General features: G+C 45.1%; 1 protein-coding gene across 8 annotated transcripts in view; it reads left to right on the top strand.

Moving 5' to 3' along the window:
- The window catches only part of CTNND2 (catenin delta 2), a 3,073,686-nt gene that overhangs the window by 2,300,066 nt on the left and 751,453 nt on the right, over positions 1–22,167 (top strand). For all 8 annotated transcript variants that reach the window (XM_075314970.1, XM_075314969.1, XM_075314967.1 and 5 more), the window contains one exon: positions 905–1,078. In XM_075314970.1, the coding sequence (XP_075171085.1) occupies positions 905–1,078 (174 nt within the window). The remainder of the gene's footprint in view (positions 1–904; positions 1,079–22,167) is intronic.

Below are 22,167 nucleotides of genomic sequence, written 5' to 3'. Positions count from 1 at the left end.
AGCCTCTTCTAAAGAGGATGCACAAGGGATCCCACAAACAGTTTGCTGAAGACAAGCAGAGTAAGGGCATGGATTACTGGAACCATGTCCTGTTGTTTTATGAGACCAAGATAAACCTTTCATTCTTAATGTGTCAAGCATATGTGGTGCAAACAGGTGATGAGTATAAAGACAAGTGTGTCTAGCCTCCAGTCAAGCATGGTAGTGAAAGTGTCATGGTTTGGAGCTTCATGAGTACTGCTACAGTTCATTGAGGGAACCATGAATGCCAACATGTACTGTGCCATACTGAAGCTGAGAATGATACCCTTCCCTCAGAAACTATACCTCAGGGCAGTATTCTAGTAGACAACCACTGCTTTGCTAAAGAAACTGTGGGTAAAGGTGCTGAATCGGCCAATCATGTCTCCACACCTAAACCCTATTGTGCATCCGTGGGACATTCTCAAAAGAAAGGTAGAGAAGTGCAAGCTTTCCAACCTCCACCAGCTCTGTGATATCATCATGGAGGAGTGGAAGAGGATTTCAGTGGCTCCTGTGAAGCTTTAGTGTCCTCCATGTCGTAGAAAGTTAAGGCAGTGCTTGAAAATAATGGTGACCGCACAAAATATTGACACTTTGGGCACAATTTAGCCATTTTCCCTGTTTTGACATTAATGTCTGTGTACTGAGTTATTTAGAGGGCACACCAAAATTACACAGTTACACAAGCTGTACACTGACTACATATTGAAGTGTTAAGTGTTATCCCATGAAAAGATATCATAAAATATTTACAAAAATGGGAGGACTTTTGTTATACACTGCATATTGAAAAGAACCTTAAAGTGTTATATATTGACTTGCTGGAAATTGTTTTTTTGTTTTACTCAAAAATATAACATATTCTTACATCTCTTGTCAGTGGGGTGGAACCGGTCCTTTTCCTGAGTGCGCGGACCCGCCAAAAGGAATCCAGATGTTATGGCATCCTTCTATAGTCAAACCCTACCTCATACTTCTATCTGAGTGCTCTAACCCTGACACCCTAGAAGGTGCTGCTGGAGCATTGCAAAACTTAGCTGCAGGAAGCTGGAAGGTAATTGCATATTGTTTTGTTGACTTCTACAGAGTTCTTCACCTCTCTATAGCAAGCTACTTTTAGTAAAATTTGTGAAATAATAAAAGCATGCAAGATAATAAATGCATAATAAATAGATTAATAGTTTAGATAAGCGACTTAAATCACTTTTGCATGATCCTTTTGCATAATCTATTTAGATCTATTGTTATACAGTGCATGCTTTCTGAATGGAAGTGTCAGTCCTATTGTAATGCTTACGCTTTTCAGATATAGCTCTTGTCCTACTCTTACCCTTGTCAGAGGTGTGGTTAGGGTCCTACAACATCAGGCCCTGTGTATTACATTGCATCATTGGCAACACAAACGTTAAAACATATTGACAATTAGTAACACTAACGAGTATGGGCAAAATTCTTGTGATTTTTCATTTAGGAAAACACTCTGATTACCTTCATATAGTTACTGAATAACATAGCTATACAGCTATAGCTATACAGTTATATAAGGACACTATGGTGCAGTAACTGAATAACCCTACAAGCAAAAGTTGCACTACATACTTTACAAAAGTTAAAATAAAATGGGTACCCTCATAAATAGTGATGGTATACTTTAATCACTAAAATAAATGTATCAATAGGGGTAAAAAACATAAGAAAAAGAGCAAAAAATAAATATTGAATAAATAAAAAAATACAAATAGAAATGACTATTAAAACATGATGACAAGGACTAATAACATGTATATAAAGTAGCAGCGCATAGAAATGGCCAGTAGATGACACCAAAGTACCACTGGTAAATATAACTCCATTAGTGGAAGATAATGTTACATATGTGCTAAACCAATGTAATATTTATATTACGGCAGAAAGAACCCAATAAATATGAACAGCACTGCTATAGACAGAGTCATGAATGGATATATACTGCTTAATAACATATGGATACAGTGGTGCCCTTCTCCCATGGAGAGGCTCCACTAACCACTATATCCATTATAGGCTATTCGGTCTATATTCATTAATGACTCTGTCTATAGCTGTGCTTTTCATATTTATTGGGCTTTGGTTGCCATAAATTAAATATTAAATTGAGTTAACACATATGTAACTTTATCTTCCTCTAATGTGCTGCTATATATTTATCTGTGGTACTTTGGTGCCATCTACTGGCCATTTTTATGCACTGTTTATTTTTACATGTTATTAGTCCTTGTCATCATGTTTTTATAGTTGTTTGAATAAATTGTTGTTTTTTAATATTCACAGTTCTTTGCACCTTTTTCTCGTTTTTCATATACTTTACAGAAATGTAAAATTAGTCCTCTTAGTGTTTTTGAGGAGTATATTTAGACAAGGAGGAGGGCATGACTTGTAGTAGCCCAAAGTTCAATTAGAAGCTTTGGTATACTTAATATGAAGACGTCACTCTTTATATATGAAAACATTAATATAGTCCATGAACAGACACAATTCTAAACAAATAATACATTGTAAGTGGCTCACAAAAACACAAAAAATTCAAAAAATCTCACAGAAAAAAACCCACCCTTACTAACACCAGGTCAGGTTACTTATGAGCTAACAGGATGCAGGAGACCCCATTATAAAAGTCGGAGCAGCACAGGTGCAAAATACTGATGGAAACAGTCACTCACAGAACCTACCAGTTAATGGAGGGGGTGATTGCCTAGTATTACAAATGCACACATTTGAGGCTTGTATAGGGCGCCAATCAGACAGGTATGTGTGATGCGCAGTGTCTGGCTTACAGCCTATTTGATGATGCCCCTATTATTAACTTTATGATCAATGGGTGTCGACTGCAGGGAACCTCACCAATCCAGACAACAGTATCCCCCATGTGAATAGAGTGATGGTCAATTATGCACACCATTCATTCTCTATGGAATCGCTGAAGATACCTGAGCGCCGCACTCGCAGGTTTTTGGCACTCCCATTGGGAATGAATGGAGCTGCAGTGTGCATGATCAACCACTACTCCATACATTGTCTAAGGGTCTGCCAGAATTAGCCAATCGCTGTTCTTGGCTATTTTGGGGAGTCCTATAGACAATGAATGGAGGGGGACGTTGCTGCAGAGCCCTTTTCTTGGGATCGGTGGGGGTCACAACTGTCAGACCCTCAGTAATCCATACTTTATCCCCTCTCATTTAGGTAAAAGATCATTTATTTTGGGAATAACCCTTTAATTCAATCAATTTGCTTATTATTTTCCATCTCCTGTCCATGTTATTATGTTGGTTATTTTCTCTGAATTTCACTGCAGCCATGCAGTATATATATGTCTGTACCACTCACAGGTCTTGGGAGCAGAACTGTGCAGTTACATAGTAGTCTACTCCACATCATGTCACTGTCAGGAGGGGAGAGTTATTGCTGCAGGGCTACCACTAGGAATTTCAGGGTCCCATACTGGCAAAATTTCGGGGCCCCCTTGAGGCTCTGCCCCAGCTCCGCCTCCACCCCAGCTCTGCCTCCACCTCGCGAATCTTCCATAGTCTCATTGCCACTCTTGGAAAAACTTCACTTCTGCACCACAACCTTGTGGAGACACGGGGCTCAGTGGGTGCTCTCATCCGCTGGCCCAGCCGCCTTTAGAAAGACAGCGTGGCTCAAGGCTCATCCCAACTGAACGCACGACCTCCTTAACCGTGGGCGGAACACTACTCAGACAACACAGGATGAGGGAATCACAATATTAAGACTTTATTGGATCCTCAAACAATTAGCGCCACATAACACATAACCAGCAAAACACACAAATGTAACAGGCAACAGAGTCTCACCCTTCCGCTGGCTCACCAGGGATTAGAGTGTCCATGCCTCAGAGCTTCCAGGGCTACTTACTCCAATCCAGCAGCACCCCGCTTTCGGCGGGCACCCACCGAGAATGGAATAACGCCAGATTTAGGAAGCTGTCTGAGGACCGCAAAGTCTGTAGCCAGGTGACTGGATTGTCCCAACCTGGGTTTCCTCCTTAAGTAGTCTCTAGTATGATGATATAATCCTGGCAGCCGGAGTCGAAATCCCTAGACTGTGGATATGGTCTCCAATCGGAACCGGAGTCCCTAGGTTGAAGCCATGTAGCCAAGTGATCCTCTAGTCGGAGCCAAAGTCCCTAGACCAAGTCCACAAGGTATCCTGGTTCTGATCCTCTAGCCAGCTCCTAAGAGCTTAGACTGGATCATGCACATCCATCAACCACCTGGTGACTCCAAGAAGTCACCTTTTATAGCCATAGCCTTCCCTTAGTATATGCTGTGCCCTTATCGGATTGGTTGTACAAGGTTGCTTCTCTTATTGGATGAATTTCAAGCTGCATGGATAATGTTCATTTAAATGGTGTGGATAGAAAGACTGAGGATATCTACATGGAGTCTGCAAGTCACAGACTAGACAATGGCTACTAAGGTAATTTACATTAGATTAGCAATACACAACTACATTACAATGAATGCTCAGAGGGTCTGGTCCCAAACAATAGCTTAGCAAACATGAGTTAGCACACAGAAGAACAATAGGTCTGGCTGAATTTTAAGAAACTTTAACCCATGCTAGGCATTGGGTGTCCATGTCGTCACAAACCTCACCAATCACACATTAACCCTTCACATTGAACACCGTGTCACACACGCAGCCATCAGATTTTGTTTTGGCCATCAGAGTTTTGTAAGCCTGCCACCACGACAAGGTAGACTCTTTTGGCAGGGCCCTACTCTATTCTAACTTTTTCTTTTTTTTTTTAAAACTAACTTTAAGTATATATTTATTTTTGGTATATCTATTTTTTTTCTTTAAGGGAATGTGTCACATACAGTTTTTAAACTAATTGAAATCAAATTGTGATAATGCAGACTTGTGGATTTAGACCTGACAACCCCTTTGAAGGGAATCTGTCACCAGGTTTTTAACACCTAATCTGGGCACAGCATGGCGTGGGGGAGGAGGTCCTGGTTCCGGCAATTGTTACTTATTGGGCTGCTTGGTGTGGTTTTGGTAACATCACTGGTTAATCATCAGGAGATTATCATTACCGGACTACTTGGCATGCTACAGGTAGTCCAGCATATTCATGAGCTCTGTATAACTGCTAGATCTGCAGCAGAGAATACATTGATTTTATCACAATGACAGCAAGCAGCTCAGTGGGTGACACATCGCTGGAATTGGGGTCTCTGTCTCTACATTGTGCTGATCTCGAATGGGGGAGAAAGGACCTGCTGACAGATTCACTTTAAGGCTCATTCTGCAGTCGGTGAAAGCCGGTCTACACTTGGACAGTGCATGGACTGACCATGGGCCTCCTGACCTGACCTCAGCAGACTCAGAGCATATATGAGGATGTAGGTCAGATCAGTGCCCAGGCCATGCATGGCGTTTTAAACTGAGATTTAAACAGATGGTTGTTCTTTATGAGAGCTGAGGAGGGTTGTGAACAAGAAATGCCACATAAGGCAGAATTAGGCTGAGTCCAGATGTCCTGTAATCATCCGTTGGGAAAAATGATTTCTGGGGGAGAAAAGCACTTATTCACAGCCAGTAGGTTTAGTAGAACAGATTCCAACATCTATATTAACTCCGAAAAAGCAACATGTGATTTATTTAAAACGTAACCTTTAATTGGGGTCCTTCTAAAATAGAAATACACACAGTGATCCAACACCCATTTAAAAACCTGAAATTGGTTCAGCCATCTACATAATTAAATTACCACGGCACTACCAATTTCAAAGAAAGAGGGAATTGTCTATCCACTCAAAAACAATAAAGAGCAAGAGAACGATGAGATCTAAATAAGATGTACAAATATAGGCACTATGCTCGTTCAATTAGATCAGTCATTCCTAGGTTTATATTAATGTATATAGTGTGTTGTTACTATTCGTTTTTAAATACCCATAGGCACTTTAAACATCAATGGATGAGTCAGTGCCTATCTCTAGAGTAACCACACACCATATTACAGTGTATAGGCACACCAGGTGCCAACCACAACCACCCTGGAACGTGATTAGTGCCCTGAAAATATACTTTCTGTTATAGCAATGGTAGTACCATCTTACCAAGATGGGAAAGATGTGACGTGGGGTCATCTGGCCAGCGCTTGCGCAGAACGGTGGAGGCAGAGGGGAAAGTGCGGGTACAAGATTATGGGCGGGTACTTGCTGATGAAAATCACAGCGCCGCCCATAATCTCACGCCTGCGCAACACGTCACCAGCGGTCACATTGTGCTCAGTGCACAGTCCCTCTAGAGTGGCACGGCGCATGCGCGAGACCTCGGGCGCACTGGGCGGCGTCCTGAAGTATGAAATTGAGCGATGGGGGACGGCATAAAGCAGCAGTAGGCAGGATAACGGACACCAGACAGCCCCCCAGTGTACGATTAACAAGATTTGCATAGAAAAAGGTACCACTTTATAAAGTATTTATTTTGTTCTAAAAGGGGGCACAATAACAATAGGAACCTTGCTAGAATGCAGCCCAGGAGCTGCAGAAAGGGAATCTTTTAGGTTTAGTGCAAAATTTCTGCTGACAGGTTCCCTTTAACATGTTTTCCAACAGTCCGGTCTTCATAAATTATAAAGTCCTTACCGGATACATGGAGTCTGAGAGTGGAGCGCACGCCACCCTGGTTGAACAGCTACTGGAACGCAGGACTTCCTGGTTTGCCGATCACGTGACCACTCACGTGATCCACGGTGGGAAGTTACAGCCTAGAACCATCCAGCCCTGTGACCTGTATCATAGCGTCATCATCACCGTGGGCGGGGATTCACATCTAAGAAACTTTATTGACACGCACGCTAACAGACAAAGGGGAGGAATGAAAGGGGAGGGGCCCGGGCAGTCAGCGTGTCCGGGCCCCCCTCCTGCCTACTGGTCAGCTCACTGCATGCCCAGCCCTGTGAAATGTAGTGTCCGCGTGTCCAGGCCAGACACGTCACACTACATTTCGCAAGGCTGGCCCGGCCGTGCAGTGAGTAGTGAGCTGAGCAGCAGGCAGGAGGGGGCGCCCGGACACGCTGACTGCCCGAGCCCCTCCCCTTTCATTCCTCTGCTCACCGGGCCCCATGGGCAGGGGGCGTGGACACATCGTCACACTACATTTCGCAGGGCTGGCCGTGCAGTGAGCTGAGCAGCAGGCAGGAGGGGGGGCCCGGACGGACATGCTGACTGCCTGGGCCTCTCCCCTTTCATTCCTCTGCTCACCGGGCGGGCCCCAGGGGCAGGAGGCGTGGACGTTGACAAATGTAGTGTGATGTGTCAACGTGCACGCCTCCTGCCCCTGGGGCCCGCCCAGTAAGCAGAGGAATGAAAAAGGAGGGGCCTGTCAGCGTGCCCGGGCCCCCCTCCTGCTTGCTGCTCATTGGGCCCGCTACAGGAGTTCCAGGAGTAATGCCCTGATGGCGGCCCTGTATTGCTATGTAGTACATCCAGGTGGTGCCGACAAGAAGAAGCCCTGCCAATCGAACACACTGGTACCTGCACCAGACCTTCATCTATGGTTTGCAGAGACTAGAAAGGTGCCCACTCTATTCAGGGAAGATGTTGTCAGCCCTTAGGAACTTAACCCACCCTCACAATGTAACAAGGAGCAGGAGATAATGACAGGCGTTTATCCAAAGAGGGATTTGGCTTCCCCACCCGTCTGTCATATTTGTAGATGAAGTGCACAGGAGAGCAGATGCCTGGGGAGTTGACACAACATGCTGTATTAGGCATCCTTGACACATGCATATAAAACACACACATGAAAAATAGACTCTGTGTCATCAATGTTTTCCATCAGTGTGCTATCTGTATTTTTACATTATAACTAAAGAAATGACAAATCTTATCCTATACATTGCAGCTTTAAAGACGTTAAACAACCAAACACTGTACACTAATGTCATCCGTATGCTGTACTTGTTTTGTATGACCCCATAGACTTGTATTGACCATTGTCATCTGAGCTGCCAGAAGAATCATGTGAAGAACACCATAGATTATAATGGTTAGGTGTGGTATCTATGAAAAAAACAGATGCCACATGTGTAGCGACCAGGAAAGGGGGTACTCGGTCCCGGGCGGTGACAAGTGGGAATGTCACTCTGGTGGCCGTTGCCTGGTCCCGTGCCCTAGGCCCCTTTTTGTAAGGGGGGTATATTTACAAGGGGATTAATAGAGTTAATGTCATGTGATGCCACCTGTGTTAAGGATAGAGAACCGCCGCTGCTAAATGTGGGTACTCCCAGGGCTGGTGGTGATTGCAGCAATGGTGTTAGGCCCGCCGCAGGTAGGGCTGTGCCTGGGAGATGATGAGGGGTAATAACGGAGACCACACCAGGTTGTCTATAACAGTCTCTACTAGAGTTGAGCGCGGTTCGTGGTTCCAGGTTCTCCAGTTCGGGGCTCGAGTGATTTTGGGGGCTGTTCGAGATCGAACTAGAACTCGAGCTTTTTGCAAAAGCTCGATAGTTCTAGATACGTTCGAGAACGGTTCTAGCAGCAAAAAGCAGGGCTTTTTACAGCTACAGTGTGCAGGAGCCATCGCTGGCAGCCTGCCACAAGCTGGTAACCAAGATAAACATCGGGTATCCAACCAAAACGCTTTGGTTAGTAACCCGATGTTTATCTTAGTTACGTGCAGGAAGCCCACACTTTCCCGCTCAGCTCGCTCCGCCCCCTCCTGCCCGCGGCATGTACACATACATACATACATATGTGAAGCCCCGCTAGTATGTGTCGGTGCAGTACCTTCAGGGACTCCACGTGGATGGAACAGTCTGGTCACAGGTAGGGAACATTCTTTTAGGATTGTCGTGACGCCACTCTCAGTATTGCGGTCAGCGGGGACCGCCACTGCAGATTAAGGGATGCCTGGGGCTGATGGTGGGTGCAGTCAGTATATTAGCCCCCTGAGAGTGAGGCAAGCCCCAGGCCCCGGTGTATGTGTGTGGGACCACAGGTCGCAGAATGACTCAAACACAGTCCAAGAAGTCTTTCAACGTGTTTACTCACTGTTTGGAGGTCACGGTGAGATGCCCGGGCGACACTGTGATAACCAGGTTGAACCAGGAATTCCAGGAGGCCGTTCTGAGGGTAGCTGTCCGCTCGCCTTCCTTGCACTCTTTCTGTTTTAGGAGGATCCTTTGCTTGAAGCGTGGTAGGACCCCTCCAGGGAAGCTGTTACCACCCTGCTCCCCTCTCTCTGGCTCGTCTGCCGGCAGCGTGGCCTTGGTGGGATGGCTTCTGGCCCTGTCCCCTTATGGGCCTGGTGATTGCTGCTTGGCTCAAGCTCTGTGTAGTCGTGGTGAGGGCATGAAGTACCCCCCACCTGTAGGTTAAGCAGCTCTGGATGATCTGCTGCCTGTACTGGGGACCTAGTTCCCCTTGTGTGCTTGGATACCGGGATCTCCGTACTCAGCCACCCTTCTCTCTGGATGATTTTCAGGCCGACCCACGGTACTCCTTTCTCCCCCCCGCTTTCAGCTACTGCACTCCTCAGGACCTGTCTGACACGAGAGCTCCTCTGCTCCCTTCCACACACTTCAACTTCTTCCTCCAGACTCTCCTCTTCCTCTCTCTCTGCCCTGCTTCCTAGCAACCAGCCCCTGAACACACCCCCAGCTGGGAATTGAAAGTTAACCTCTTCTGGCTACTCAAGGGTCCCCTCTGGTAATGTGGGAGGCCTGATCACTATATGTTTGTGTGTGCACCTCATCCTGGCCTTTGGAGATTACCTGGAAGCATTGCTCCCGCATGGGTGCAATACTCTGTGGTGCCTGACCAGGTCAGGGGCGCCACACATACATACATACACACACACACACACACACACACACACACACACACACACACACACACACACACACATGGTCCCGCTCGGCTTACCTGCGGTGATGAAGTCTCGCCATCCCGACCTCAGCGCTGTCATTGTCCTCCATGGCCGCCGCTTGTCACATCACCTCTCGCTTCCGACCCGAGACTGACTAGCGGTGACGTCACGGACCTCTCGCGATACTTGATGTGAAGGCGCCGGTCATTGAACTCAGTGACAGGGGCTGTCAGTGTGCTGGAGATCAGCGCAGGTAATGTACCTCGCTGACAGCAGCACTTGTCATCCCCTGCAGTGACCTGGGCTGACCCATTGATGTTAGCTCAGGTCACTGCACTGCTCTCCCAGCCAATGGGGAACATCCTGCTCTTCATTGACTGGGACAGTGTGGATCGTCATGGCAACCCCTTGGATTACAGCAGACCTGGATTTGTTTTTCATTCTAATAAATTGGTTAAAGAGGGAATGTTTTGGGGAGTGTTTTTTCAAATAAAAATGTGGTTGTCGTCTATTTTTTTTTATTACTGACTGGGTTGGTGATATCGGGTATCTGATAGACGCCTGACCTCACCAACCCCAGGGCTTGATGCCAGGTGACATTACACATCTGGTATTAACCCCATATATTACCCCGTTTGCCACCGCACCAGGGCGCGGGATGAGCTGGGGCGAAGCACCAGGATTGGCGCATCTAATGGATGCGCCACTTCTGGGGCGGCTGCGGCCTGCTATTTTTAGGCTGGAGAGAGTCCAATAACCATGGACCTCCCTAGTCTGAGAATATCAGGCCCCAGCTGTCTGCTTTACCTTGGCTGGTGATCCAATTTTGGGGGACCCCTACGTGTTTTTTTTTAATTATTTATTTAATTTAAAATAACAGCGTGGGGTGCCCTCAGTTTTGGATTACCAGCCAAGGTGAGGTTGCCAGCTGTGGTCTGCAGGCTGCAGCCGTCTGCTTTACCCTAGCTGGCTACAAAACTAGGGGGAACCCTACGTCATTTTTTTTTTCATTTTTTTGGCTAAATACAAAGCTAAGCACCCCTTAGTGCCACATGAAAGGTACCAAAGGGTGCTCCACTTTTTCTCCATTTTTTTCTCCACTTATTCTCCACTTATTCTCCACTTTTTCTCCACTTTTTCTCCACTTTTTCTCCACTTTTTCTCCACTTATTTTCCACTTTTTCTCCACTTTTTCTCCACTTATTCTCCACTTTTTCTCCACTTATTCTCCACTTTTTCTCCACTTTTTCTCCATTTTTTTCTCCACTTATTCTCCACTTTTTCTCCACTTTTTCTCAACTTTTTCTCCACTTATTTTCCACTTTTTCTCCACTTATTCTCCACTTTTTCTCCACTTTTTCTCCACTTTTTCTCCACTTTTTCTCCACTTTTTCTCCACTTATTTTCTACTTTTTCTCCACTTTTTCTCCACTTTTTCTCCACTTATTCTCCACTTTTTCTCCACTTATTCTCCACTTTTTCTCCATTTTTTTCTCCACTTATTCTCCACTTTTTCTCCACATTTTCTCCACTTTTTCTCCACTTTTTCTCCACTTTTTCTCCACTTATTTTCCACTTTTTCTCCACTTTTTCTCCACTTTTTCTCCACTTATTTTCCACTTTTTCTCCACTTATTTTCCACTTTTTCTCCACTTATTTTCCACTTTTTCTCCACTTTTTCTCCACTTATTCTCCACTTTTTCTCCACTTTTTCTCCACTTTTTCTCCACTTATTTTCCACTTTTTCTCCACTTTTTCTCCACTTTTTCTCCACTTTTTCTCCACTTTTTCTCCACTTATTTTCCACTTTTTCTCCACTTTTTCTCCACTTTTTCTCCACTTATTTTCCACTTTTTCTCCACTTATTCTCCACTTTTTCTCCACTTATTTTCCACTTTTTCTCCACTTTTTCTCCACTTTTTCTCCACTTTTTCTCCACTTATTTTCCACTTTTTCTCCACTTTTTCTCCATTTTTTTCTCCACTTATTCTCCACTTATTCTCCACTTTTTCTCCACTTTTTCTCCACTTTTTTCTCCACTTAGTCTCCACTTTTTCTCCACTTATTTTCCACTTTTTCTCCACTTATTTTCCACTTTTTCTCCACTTTTTCTCCACTTTTTCTCCACTTATTCTCCACTTTTTCTCCACTTATTCTCCACTTTTTCTCCACTTTTTCTCCACTTATTCTCCACTTATTCTCCACTTTTTCTCCATTTTTTTCTCCACTTTTTCTCCACTTTTTCTCCACTTTTTCTCTGTTCTTTTTCTATGGTCGGTCTACCCATTAGCTCTGCCATGCATACTGTAGCTCTACACCTACTGCACATGTTACTTTATTATTGACATCTCTTTCGTACCAGAGCTGTCTAAGTCTACTCTGACCCCATATTTGTCATTAATATATTGTCCTTGTACTGTATTATGACATTTGTATCATGTGTTTCATTTCTTGCTGTGTTGCAATTTTTTTGCTGCATCCCAATTGTACCTCTACATTGTTCGAGTTTATGTTATTGTTCTCTCACTCTTATGTGATACTGATTATTGTCATTTTTCATGATTACATGCAGATAAGTCCAATCTGACGAAGGCTCAGGCCGAAACATCATTTGTAACTTGTTTTGGACAAAAACATATATGCTTATGAAAAAATTTTTTTTCTTAATACGGACCAATAAAGAGTGATTTTGCATTACTATCCGTTGTGACTTACTGACTTAGTCTGGGAGATTTAGAGTGCCGAGGTTACTCACTAATTTTATCTATTATTACTTCTGAGCACCTATATACCAGTGAGCAGAGCTTCCTCTACAGTAGTTCTCCTGATTAGGCATGCCCTTACCTCATGAGCAGGGCATTGCAGCTTTGGTAGCAACCATTACGACATGGACTCTGCTGCTGTGGACCCGGGGAGAGTGAGTGCAGATTCATTGCACCCACACTCCTCACATGAAGGGTCCGCACTCCTAGAAAATGGGGGATACGTTCCCTGAGTGTCTCCCCCCCATATTCTAGACGGTCCAGAGTCGTCGTGGGACCCCTTTATTTTTTTTCTTACAATAAATTGGTGAAAGACGGAATGTTTTGGGGACTGTTTTTTCAAATAAATTTCTTTTGTCGATTTTTTGTTTTTGTTAGTACTGACAGTTTATGATGTTAGGTATCTAATAGACGCCATGACATCACAAACTGCTGGGCTTGATCTCAGGTGACTTTACAGCTAGTATCAACCCGATTTATTACCCCGTTTGCCACTGCACCAGGGCACGGGATGAGCTGGGGTGAAGCGCCAGGATTGGCGCATCTAGTGGATGCGCCACGTCTGGGGTGCCTGCGGCCTGCTATTTTTAGGCTGTGAAGGCCCAATAACTATGGACCTTCCCACCCTGAGAATACCAGACCACAGCTGTCTGCTTTACCTTGGCTGGTGATCCAATTTGGGGGGGACCCTACTTTTATTGTGTAATTATTAATATTTATAAAATAATTATAAAAAAGAGCCTGAGGGGACCTCCACATTGGATCCCCAACCACGGTAAAGCTGCCAGCTGTGGTTTTCAGGCTACAGCCGTCTGCTTTACCCTAGCTGGCTATCAAAAATGGGGGGACCCAACGTCATTTTTTTTTTTAACCATTTTTTAAATAGAAAAAATTAATGGGCTTCCCTGTATTTTGATTGCCAACCAAGGTAACGGCAGGTAGATGGGGGTGGCAACCCATAGCTGTCTGCTTTATCTGCGCTGAGAATCAAAAATACCGCGGAGCGCTACGTCATTTTTTTAAAGATTTATTTTTACAGCACTGTGATGTCCAGCAATCAAAATACAGGGAAGCCCATTTTATTTTTAGTTATTTAAATAAATAATTAAAAAAAATATATATGGGCTCCCGCTGCATTTTTTGTATTGCTAGCTAAGGGTAATCCAAGCAGCTACTGGCTGCTAACCCCCACTGCTTGGTGTTACCTTCACTGGCAATGGAAAATCCAGGGAAGCATTTTTTATTTTTTTTGCCAAAAAACTACAAAAAAAAGGACGTGACCTTCGCCATATTTTTGTATGCTAGCCAGGTACAGCAGGCAGCCACGGGCTGCCTCCAATCCCCAGTTGCCTATTTGTACCCGGCTGGGAACCAAAAATATAGGGAAGCCCGTTTTTTTTTAATTATTTCACTTATTTCATGAAATAATTAAAAAGCAAATGACGTGGGCTTCGCCCCATTTTTGTGTCCAGCCGGGTACAACTAGGCAGCTGGGGATTGGAATCCGCAGCACAGGTTAGCCCGAGGTTTCTGGGCGCCTCTACTGCGGATTTCAGTCCGCAGCCGTCCCAGAAAATGGCGCTCTCATAGAAGCGCCATCATCTGGCGCTGTATCCAAGTCTTCCAACAGCCCTGGAGCCGGGTGGCTTGTTGGGTAATCATGAGTTAATACTGGCTTTGTTTTACTAGCCAGTATTAAGCCAGAGATTCTTAATGTCAGGCACGTTTGACCCGGCCATTAAGAATCTCCAATAAAGGGTTAAAAAAAACACCACACAGAGAAAAAATACTTTAATAGAAATAAATACACAGACACATTAGAGACTCCATCTTTATTACCCCCTGTCAGCCCTCCACGATCCTGCTCTTCTGTCTTCTTTCTTTCTAGTGTAGTAGTAGTGACGATTGTAGTGAGGATGAGATTCACCAGCTCATGACTTGGGGCTGGGGAACCTCCATCCTCACTACAATCCTCACTAGTGTAGTAGTAGTGACGATTGTAGTGAGGATGAGATTCACCAGCTCATGACTTGGGGCTGGGGAACCTCCATCCTCACTACAATCCTCACTAGTGTAGTAGTAGTGACGATTGTAGTGAGGATGAGATTCACCAGCTCATCACTTGGGGCTGGGGAACCTCCATCCTCACTACAATCCTCACTAGTGTAGTAGTAGTGACGATTGTAGTGAGGATGAGATTCACCAGCTCATCACTTGGGGCTGGGGAACCTCCATCCTCACTACAATCCTCACTAGTGTAGTAGTAGTGACGATTGTAGTGAGGATGAGATTCACCAGCTCATCACTTGGGGCTGGGGAACCTCCATCCTCACTACAATCCTCATTAGTGTAGTAGTAGTGACGATTGTAGTGAGGATGAGATTCACCAGCTCATCACTTGGGGCTGGGGAACCTCCATCCTCACTACAATCCTCACTAGTGTAGTAGTAGTGATGATTGTAGTGAAGATGAGATTCACCAGCTCATCACTTGGGGCTGGGGAACCTCCATCCTCACTACAATCCTCACTAGTGTAGTAGTAGTGACGATTGTAGTGAGGATGAGATTCACCAGCTCATCACTTGGGGCTGGGGAACCTCCATCCTCACTACAATCCTCACTAGTGTAGTAGTAGTGACGATTGTAGTGAGGATGAGATTCACCAGCTCATCACTTGGGGCTGGGGAACCTCCATCCTCACTACAATCCTCACTACAATCGGGAAGCAGCGTGCAGCCTTCACTCCATGAGTGATCAGTGCTGGCTGTCAGCGGTAACAGCGGTAACACTGACAGACGCGTTACCATAGCAACGGTGCTCTCGGAGCCGCGGTTAGAGGTGACATCACCGCTAACTGCGTTGCTATGGCAACGGTGATCTCCGTTAATGACCGGCTGTGTCAGCCGGTCCCTAACGGAACGGGGAGTCGACCGTGTGCTAGAGCATGTCGCCGGTACACGGCGATACACATATGTGCACCGTGTACCGGAGAGATGCACTCGCAGGTCCTACATGACGTGTCATAGTCATGTGACCAGTCTGTAGCCAATGAGATAATAGCCACGTGACTGGTCACATGGCTATTTTGACGTCACGATAGGTCCTGCATCTCTGCTGGCAGTGCCGGTCACCGTGAGGATTCAGCGATCATCGGATGGAATAGCGGCAGGAGACAAAGTGCAGAAGGGATCGCGAGGACCGGTAAGTGTTATGGCAATGTTTATTAACTGTTTGTGTACATTTATCATGCATTTTTATGTGTTTGTGATTGCCTCCCATTCTAGCCTATACGTTCGAGTTCGGTTCGTCGAACGTTCGACGAACCGAACTCGAACGGGACCCCCGTTCGGCGAGCCGACCTTGAGCCGAACCGGGACCGGTTCTCTCATCTCTAGTCTCTAATCACTTGGACCCAGGAGTTGCTAGTTCAGGTCCCTTGGAGTATCAGTGCCAATGTAGTGACCCAGGTTGCTCTGTCCCCGGCACTCTCTATTGGTTGGGTCCCCAAAGCGTGGAGCTATTAGGACCCGACTGTCCCTTTTGGGGTACAGCCTCCTTCTCCGTACGGCAGGCAGTGCGGACCCTGTGGGAAGGTAAGTGTCCGAACCCCAATCCTAGTTTACTGCTGATGCCCCCGGATTATTTGGTTCGGTGAAGTCCGTGAAGCTGTCCTCACCGGGCAGGTATTTATCAAGCCGTGTAGAACTGGCGCCTGATCTAGGGCCCTGTGCCCCGTGTGTACCGCCCCTGCAGCAGTCGGACTGCTCAGATCTGGGTTTGCCGTGGCTCGAGGGTCTCCGGACCCGGGGGCTTGGGGTCACCCGAAAGTGAAAAGGGGCTATTTACAGGGGATTAATGTTCGTGACGCCACCCGTGGTTCGCGGTAAGGGCAGTATCGACGCTGCCGATGGGAGTACCCGGGGGAGATGGAGTGGGGCAGCCAGATGACGTTCCCTCCACGGGTAGAGGAGGCCCTGGGACTCTGGATGATGGAGATGTGAGGTAGCGTGGAGCAGGCCAGGCAGGGAGATTCAGGGGAGAGCGTACTCACTCAGGCCGTATGGATGTTGGTGTGACCATTAAGCAGACTCTGACACAGAAGTAAACCAAGTTTCTGGGTGCCGCTGCCACTAGAGGGGGAGCTCTTCCGGGAATCCGTCCTCGTGGGTATTGCTGATGGTTCTGGACCTGCCTCCATGCACTAGTTTAGAGTGTTCTGAGTGACCCCTCAGCCTGAAGCTTTCGGGGTCCCGCTCCCTACGGTTAGTTAGAGTAACTGTGCTCTCAATGGCTGACACTTGGGATCTCAGTGGGCCGCATAAGCTGGAAAGCCCTATCCCCCTCGTTGTGTTGATGCCTTCAATCTCTGAGCTCTTGGGGAAAGTTCATGAAGAGACTATCCTCCACAGGTTAATTATCAGGTTGCATGAGCTACTCCCTGATCTAGGGTCCAGTACCCCTTCGTGCTCGGTACCAGTCCGCTTATTAGCTTTTCCGGTGCCGACCGTTCTCTCAAACTAAGTCTGGCACGCCTCTCTAATACCCTGCGACCGGGTTTCCAACTCCTCCGGTCTCAGACCACCGTCTGGGCAGCATGAATGAGAACCTGTCTGCACACTTGCAGCCAGATGTATATTTTTCTCAGCATTTCAGAAAAATACAGTCATATGAAAAAGTTTGGGCACCCCTATTAATGTTAACCTTTTTTCTTTATAACAATTTGGGTTTTTGCAACAGCTATTTCAGTTTCATATATCTAATAACTGATGGACTGAGTAATATTTCTGGATTGAAATGAGGTTTATTGTACTAACAGAAAATGTGCAATCCGCATTTAAACAACATTTGACCAGTGCAAAAGTATGGGCACCCTTATCAATTTCTTGATTTAAACACTCCTAACTACTTTTTACTGACTTACTAAACCACTAAATTGGTTTTGTAACCTCATTGAGCTTTGAACTTCATAGGAATATGTATCCAATCATGAGAAAAGGTATTTAAGGTGGCCACTTGCAAGTTGTTCTCCTATTTGAATTTCCTATGAAGAGTGGCATCATGGGCTCCTCAAAACAACTCTCAAATGATCTGAAAACAAAGATTATTCAACATAGTTGTTCAGGGTAAGGATACAAAAAGTTGTCTCAGAGATTGAAACTGTCAGTTACCACTGTGAGGAACATAGTAAGGAAATGGAAGAACACAGGTACAGTTCTTGTTAAGCCCAGAAGTGGCAGGCCAAGAAAAATATCAGAAAGGCAGAGAAGAAGAATGGTGAGAACAGTCAAGGACAACCCACAGACTACCTCCAAATACCTGCAGCATCATCTTGCTGCAGATGGTGTCAATGTGCATCGGTCAACAATACAACGCACGTTGCACAAGGAGAAGCTGTATGGGAGAGTGATGCAAAAGAAGCCATTTCTGCAAGCACGCCACAAACAGAGTCGCCTGAGGTATGCAAAAGCACATTTGGACAAGCCAGTTACATTTTGGAAGAAGGTCCTCTGGACTGATGAAACAAAGATTGAGTTGTTTGGTCATACAAAAAGGCGTTATGCATGGAGGCAAAAAAACACGGCATTCCAAGAAAAGCACTTGCTACCCACAGTAAAATTTGGTGGAGGTTCCATCATGCTTTGGGGCTGTGTGGCCAATGCCGGCACCGGGAATCTTGTTAAATTTGAGGGTCGCATGGATTCAACTCAGTATCAGCAGATTCTTGACAATAATGTGCAAGAATCAGTGACGAAGTTGAAGTTACGCAGGGGATGGAAATTTCAGCAAGAAAATGATCCAAAACACTGCTCCAAATCTACTCAGGCATTCATGCAGAGGAACAATTACAATGTTCTGGAATGGCCATCCCAGTCCCCAGACCTAAATAGCATTGAACATCTGTGGGATGATTTGAAGCGTGCTGTCCATGCTCGGCGATCATCAAACTTAACTGAACTGGAATTGTTTTGTAAACAGGAATGGTCAAATATACCTTCATCCAGGATCCAGGAACTCATTAAAAGCTACAGGAAGCGACTAGAGGCTGTTATTTTTGCAAAAGGAGGATCTACAAAATATTAATGTCACTTTTATGTTGAGGTGCCCATACTTTTGCACCAGTAAAATTTTGTTTAAATGCGGATTGCACATTTTCTGTTAGTACAATAAACCTCATTTCAATCCAGAAATATTACTCAGTCCATCAGTTATTAGATATATGAAACTGAAATAGCTGTTGCAAAAACCCAAATTGTTATAAAGAAAAAAGGTCAACATTAATAGGGGTGCCCAAACTTTTTCATATGACTGTATATGGTGGCGTGTTTTTTGCATGAGGAGATGTCCTTTTCAGTGATACAATAATTATTTATATTTGTTTTTTTCATCACGTTTTAGTAAACTTTTTTATCGTTTGGTTTCACAAGCATGGCAATACATTACACCTGTAAGTGTGCCACTGACAGAATGCCTCTTAGACCATGCTCCTGGTATAGTCTAACAGGCCACAGTAGCCAGTTTCTGTGCCTGCATGATCGCCAGAGGATGATGTGCTATAAAGACAATGGTGCCAATTGGGTCTTATTTTTTAGGGGATTAAGAGAAATACATGGAATTCAGAATGCCTCTTAGACCATGCTCCTGGTATAGTCTAACAGGCCACAGTAGCCAGTTTCTGTGCCTGCATGATCGCCAGAGGATGATGTGCTAGAAAGACAATGGTGCCAATTGGGTCTTATTTTTTAAGGGATTAAGAGAAATACATGGAATTGCTCACCTTAGTAGGTTGTGAACAGTTACAACCACTATAATGGGTATCGAAGGGTGGCTGTGACGGTGCTCAAGGAGGATGGATTGCAGATGTGGAATAAAAAGGGTTACATCCGCGCTGCCGAGAAAAATCAGTGGATCAAATGTTGTTGAACAGTGATTTATTTCTATGTGTTTCGGAAACTTCTTATGGAAAAATCACACGTATCCAAACTAAAGAACGTAATATACAGTGTGTCCACCCATATCCTGTCCACTGCCATTAACTTGAGAACGGCGGCAGCTATAGGCATAGAAGTGGTGTCTAGGTATAGTAAAGTAGCCATGTGCTACGCAATGAAACAAAGATTGATTTGTTTGGTCATACAAAAAGGCGTTATGCATGGAGGCAAAAAAACACGGCATTCCAAGAAAAGCACTTACTACCCACAGTAAAATTTTGTGGAGGTTCCATCATGCTTTGGGGCTGTGTGGCCAATGCCGGCACCGGGAATCTTGTTAAAGTTGAGGGTCCACAGGATCTTATTCCAAAATGTAACTGGCTTGTCCAAATGTGCTTTTGCATACCTCAGGCGACTCTGTTTGTAGCGTGCTTGCAGAAATGGCTTCTTTCGCATCACTCTCCCATACAGCTTCTCCTTGTGCAAAGTGCGCTGTATTGTTGACCGATGCACATTGACACCATCTGCAGCAAGATGATGCTGCAGGTCTTTGGAGGTGGTCTGTGGATAGTCCTTGAGTGTTCTCACCATTTTTCTTCTCTGCATTTGTGATATTTTTCTTGGCATGCCACTTCAGGGCTTAACAAGAACTGTACCTGTGTTCTTCCATTTCCTTACTATGTTCCTCACAGTGGTAACTGACAGTTTAAATCTCTGAGACAACTTTTTGCATCCTTCCCCTGAACAACTATGTTGAATAATCTTTGTTTACAAATCATTTGAGAGTTGTTTTGAGGAGCCCATGATGCCACTCTTCATAGGAGATTCAAATAGGAGAATAACTTCCAAGTGGCCACCTTAAATACTTTTTCTCATGATTGGAAACACCTGCCTATGAAGTTCAAAGCTCAATGAGGTTACAAAACCAATTTAGTGCTTTAATAAGTCAGTAAGAAATAGTTAGGAGTGTTCAAATCAAGAAATTGATAAGGGTGCCCATAATTTTGCACCGGTCAAATTTTGTTTAAATGCGGATTGCACATTTTCTGTTAGTACAATAAACCTCATTTCAATCCAGAAATATTACTCAGTCCATCAGTTATTAGATATATGAAACAGAAATAGCTGTTGCAAAAACCCAAATTGTTATAAAGAAAAAAGGTTAACATTAATAGGGGTGCCCAAACTTTTTCATATGACTGTAGCATCGTAAGTGGAAAAATAAAAAAGCTATAACTGTCAAAATATAGCTATGGAAAATCTTTTTTTTTTACAAAATGGCTTTTAATGTATATAGGAGGCAAAACGCACAAAAAAAGTATAAATGTGGTATCACTGTAATTATATTGACCAGAGGAATAAAGCCGTGTTATCACTTTTAAAACTAAAAATCTATAAATTGCTGTTTTTTGTTAATTTTAGGCCACACTGCCCTGCTGACACCCACGTCTTCTGGGACCTGTCCCCACTCCTGGCTGTCTTAAGGCAATCTCTCCTCTGTCTCACCTCTTATCTATGCCTCCCTGGCTATTGTAACTTACTGCTGAAAATAAGACGCCACACTTTCATTACAGTCCCCTGACGTTTCTTATTCATCCTATGCATGATTCCATGACACGCAAATCCTTGATGAAGGCCTACACCGGCTGAAATGTTGGTTTTGCTCTGTTTCGGTAGTGGCGATTCTTCTTTTTGCAGATAGTCTAATAAATCACATTTACATTACCTTTGTGTCATTTCCATGAGTGAGTACGCTGTCCTGCCCTGCTTCCAATCTGCACCACGCTCCCTTACACCTCCATCATCCAGAGTCCCCGGCTTCCCCTACACGTGGAGGGAATGTTATCTGGCTGCCCCACTCCATCTCCCCCTGGGTACTCCCATCAGCAGTGGCGTTACTCCCTTTACCGCGAACCACAGGTGGCGTCACAAACTCTTATCCCCTGTAAATACCCCCTACACATTTGAAGTGGCCATGAGCCCCCGGGTCCGGAGACCCTCGAGCCACAGCAACTCCCGGATCCGAGTGGTTCGACCACTGCAGGGGCGGCACACTTCCCCGACTGCTTCCAGGCTATTCAGACCACCATCATCACCACCTGTATTAGTCTCCCAGGACTTCCTCACAGGTTATCAAGTAAAGTAAAAGGTAACGAAACTGCAGTCCTTGTCCGTTATTGTCCACATTCCTGGCCCTGCACCCTAAAGCAAACCAAATGCCCAAAAATAGACTCTCCAACGGTTGCCCCGGGGTCTTGCTTCACCTGTGGGGAGCAATATCACCTCAACTGCGCCATCATCATCTGCCCCGGGGAATACACAGCGCAGCGGTGGCCCACATAGCCGCAGTACCACAGGTGGCATCACAGACTTTTACTTTTAACTACAACTCCCATCATCATAATTATCATCCCTTATTATTGAAAGACACCGCCAGGGTCACAGAACTGGGCCACGCCGTCGTGACATCACCAGACTAGCCCTGGCCCTGGAGCTGGGTGTGTCACTTACATAAGCGTGTCAATGTAAATATCTGAAATACATGATTCAGATGGAACCCCCGA

Source organism: Anomaloglossus baeobatrachus, chromosome 6 (assembly GCF_048569485.1).
Source record: "Anomaloglossus baeobatrachus isolate aAnoBae1 chromosome 6, aAnoBae1.hap1, whole genome shotgun sequence".
Classification (NCBI taxonomy): Eukaryota; Metazoa; Chordata; class Amphibia; order Anura; family Aromobatidae; genus Anomaloglossus; species Anomaloglossus baeobatrachus.
Note: the sequence above shows the minus strand (reverse complement) of the source record. Positions and strands in the feature narration are given on the sequence as shown.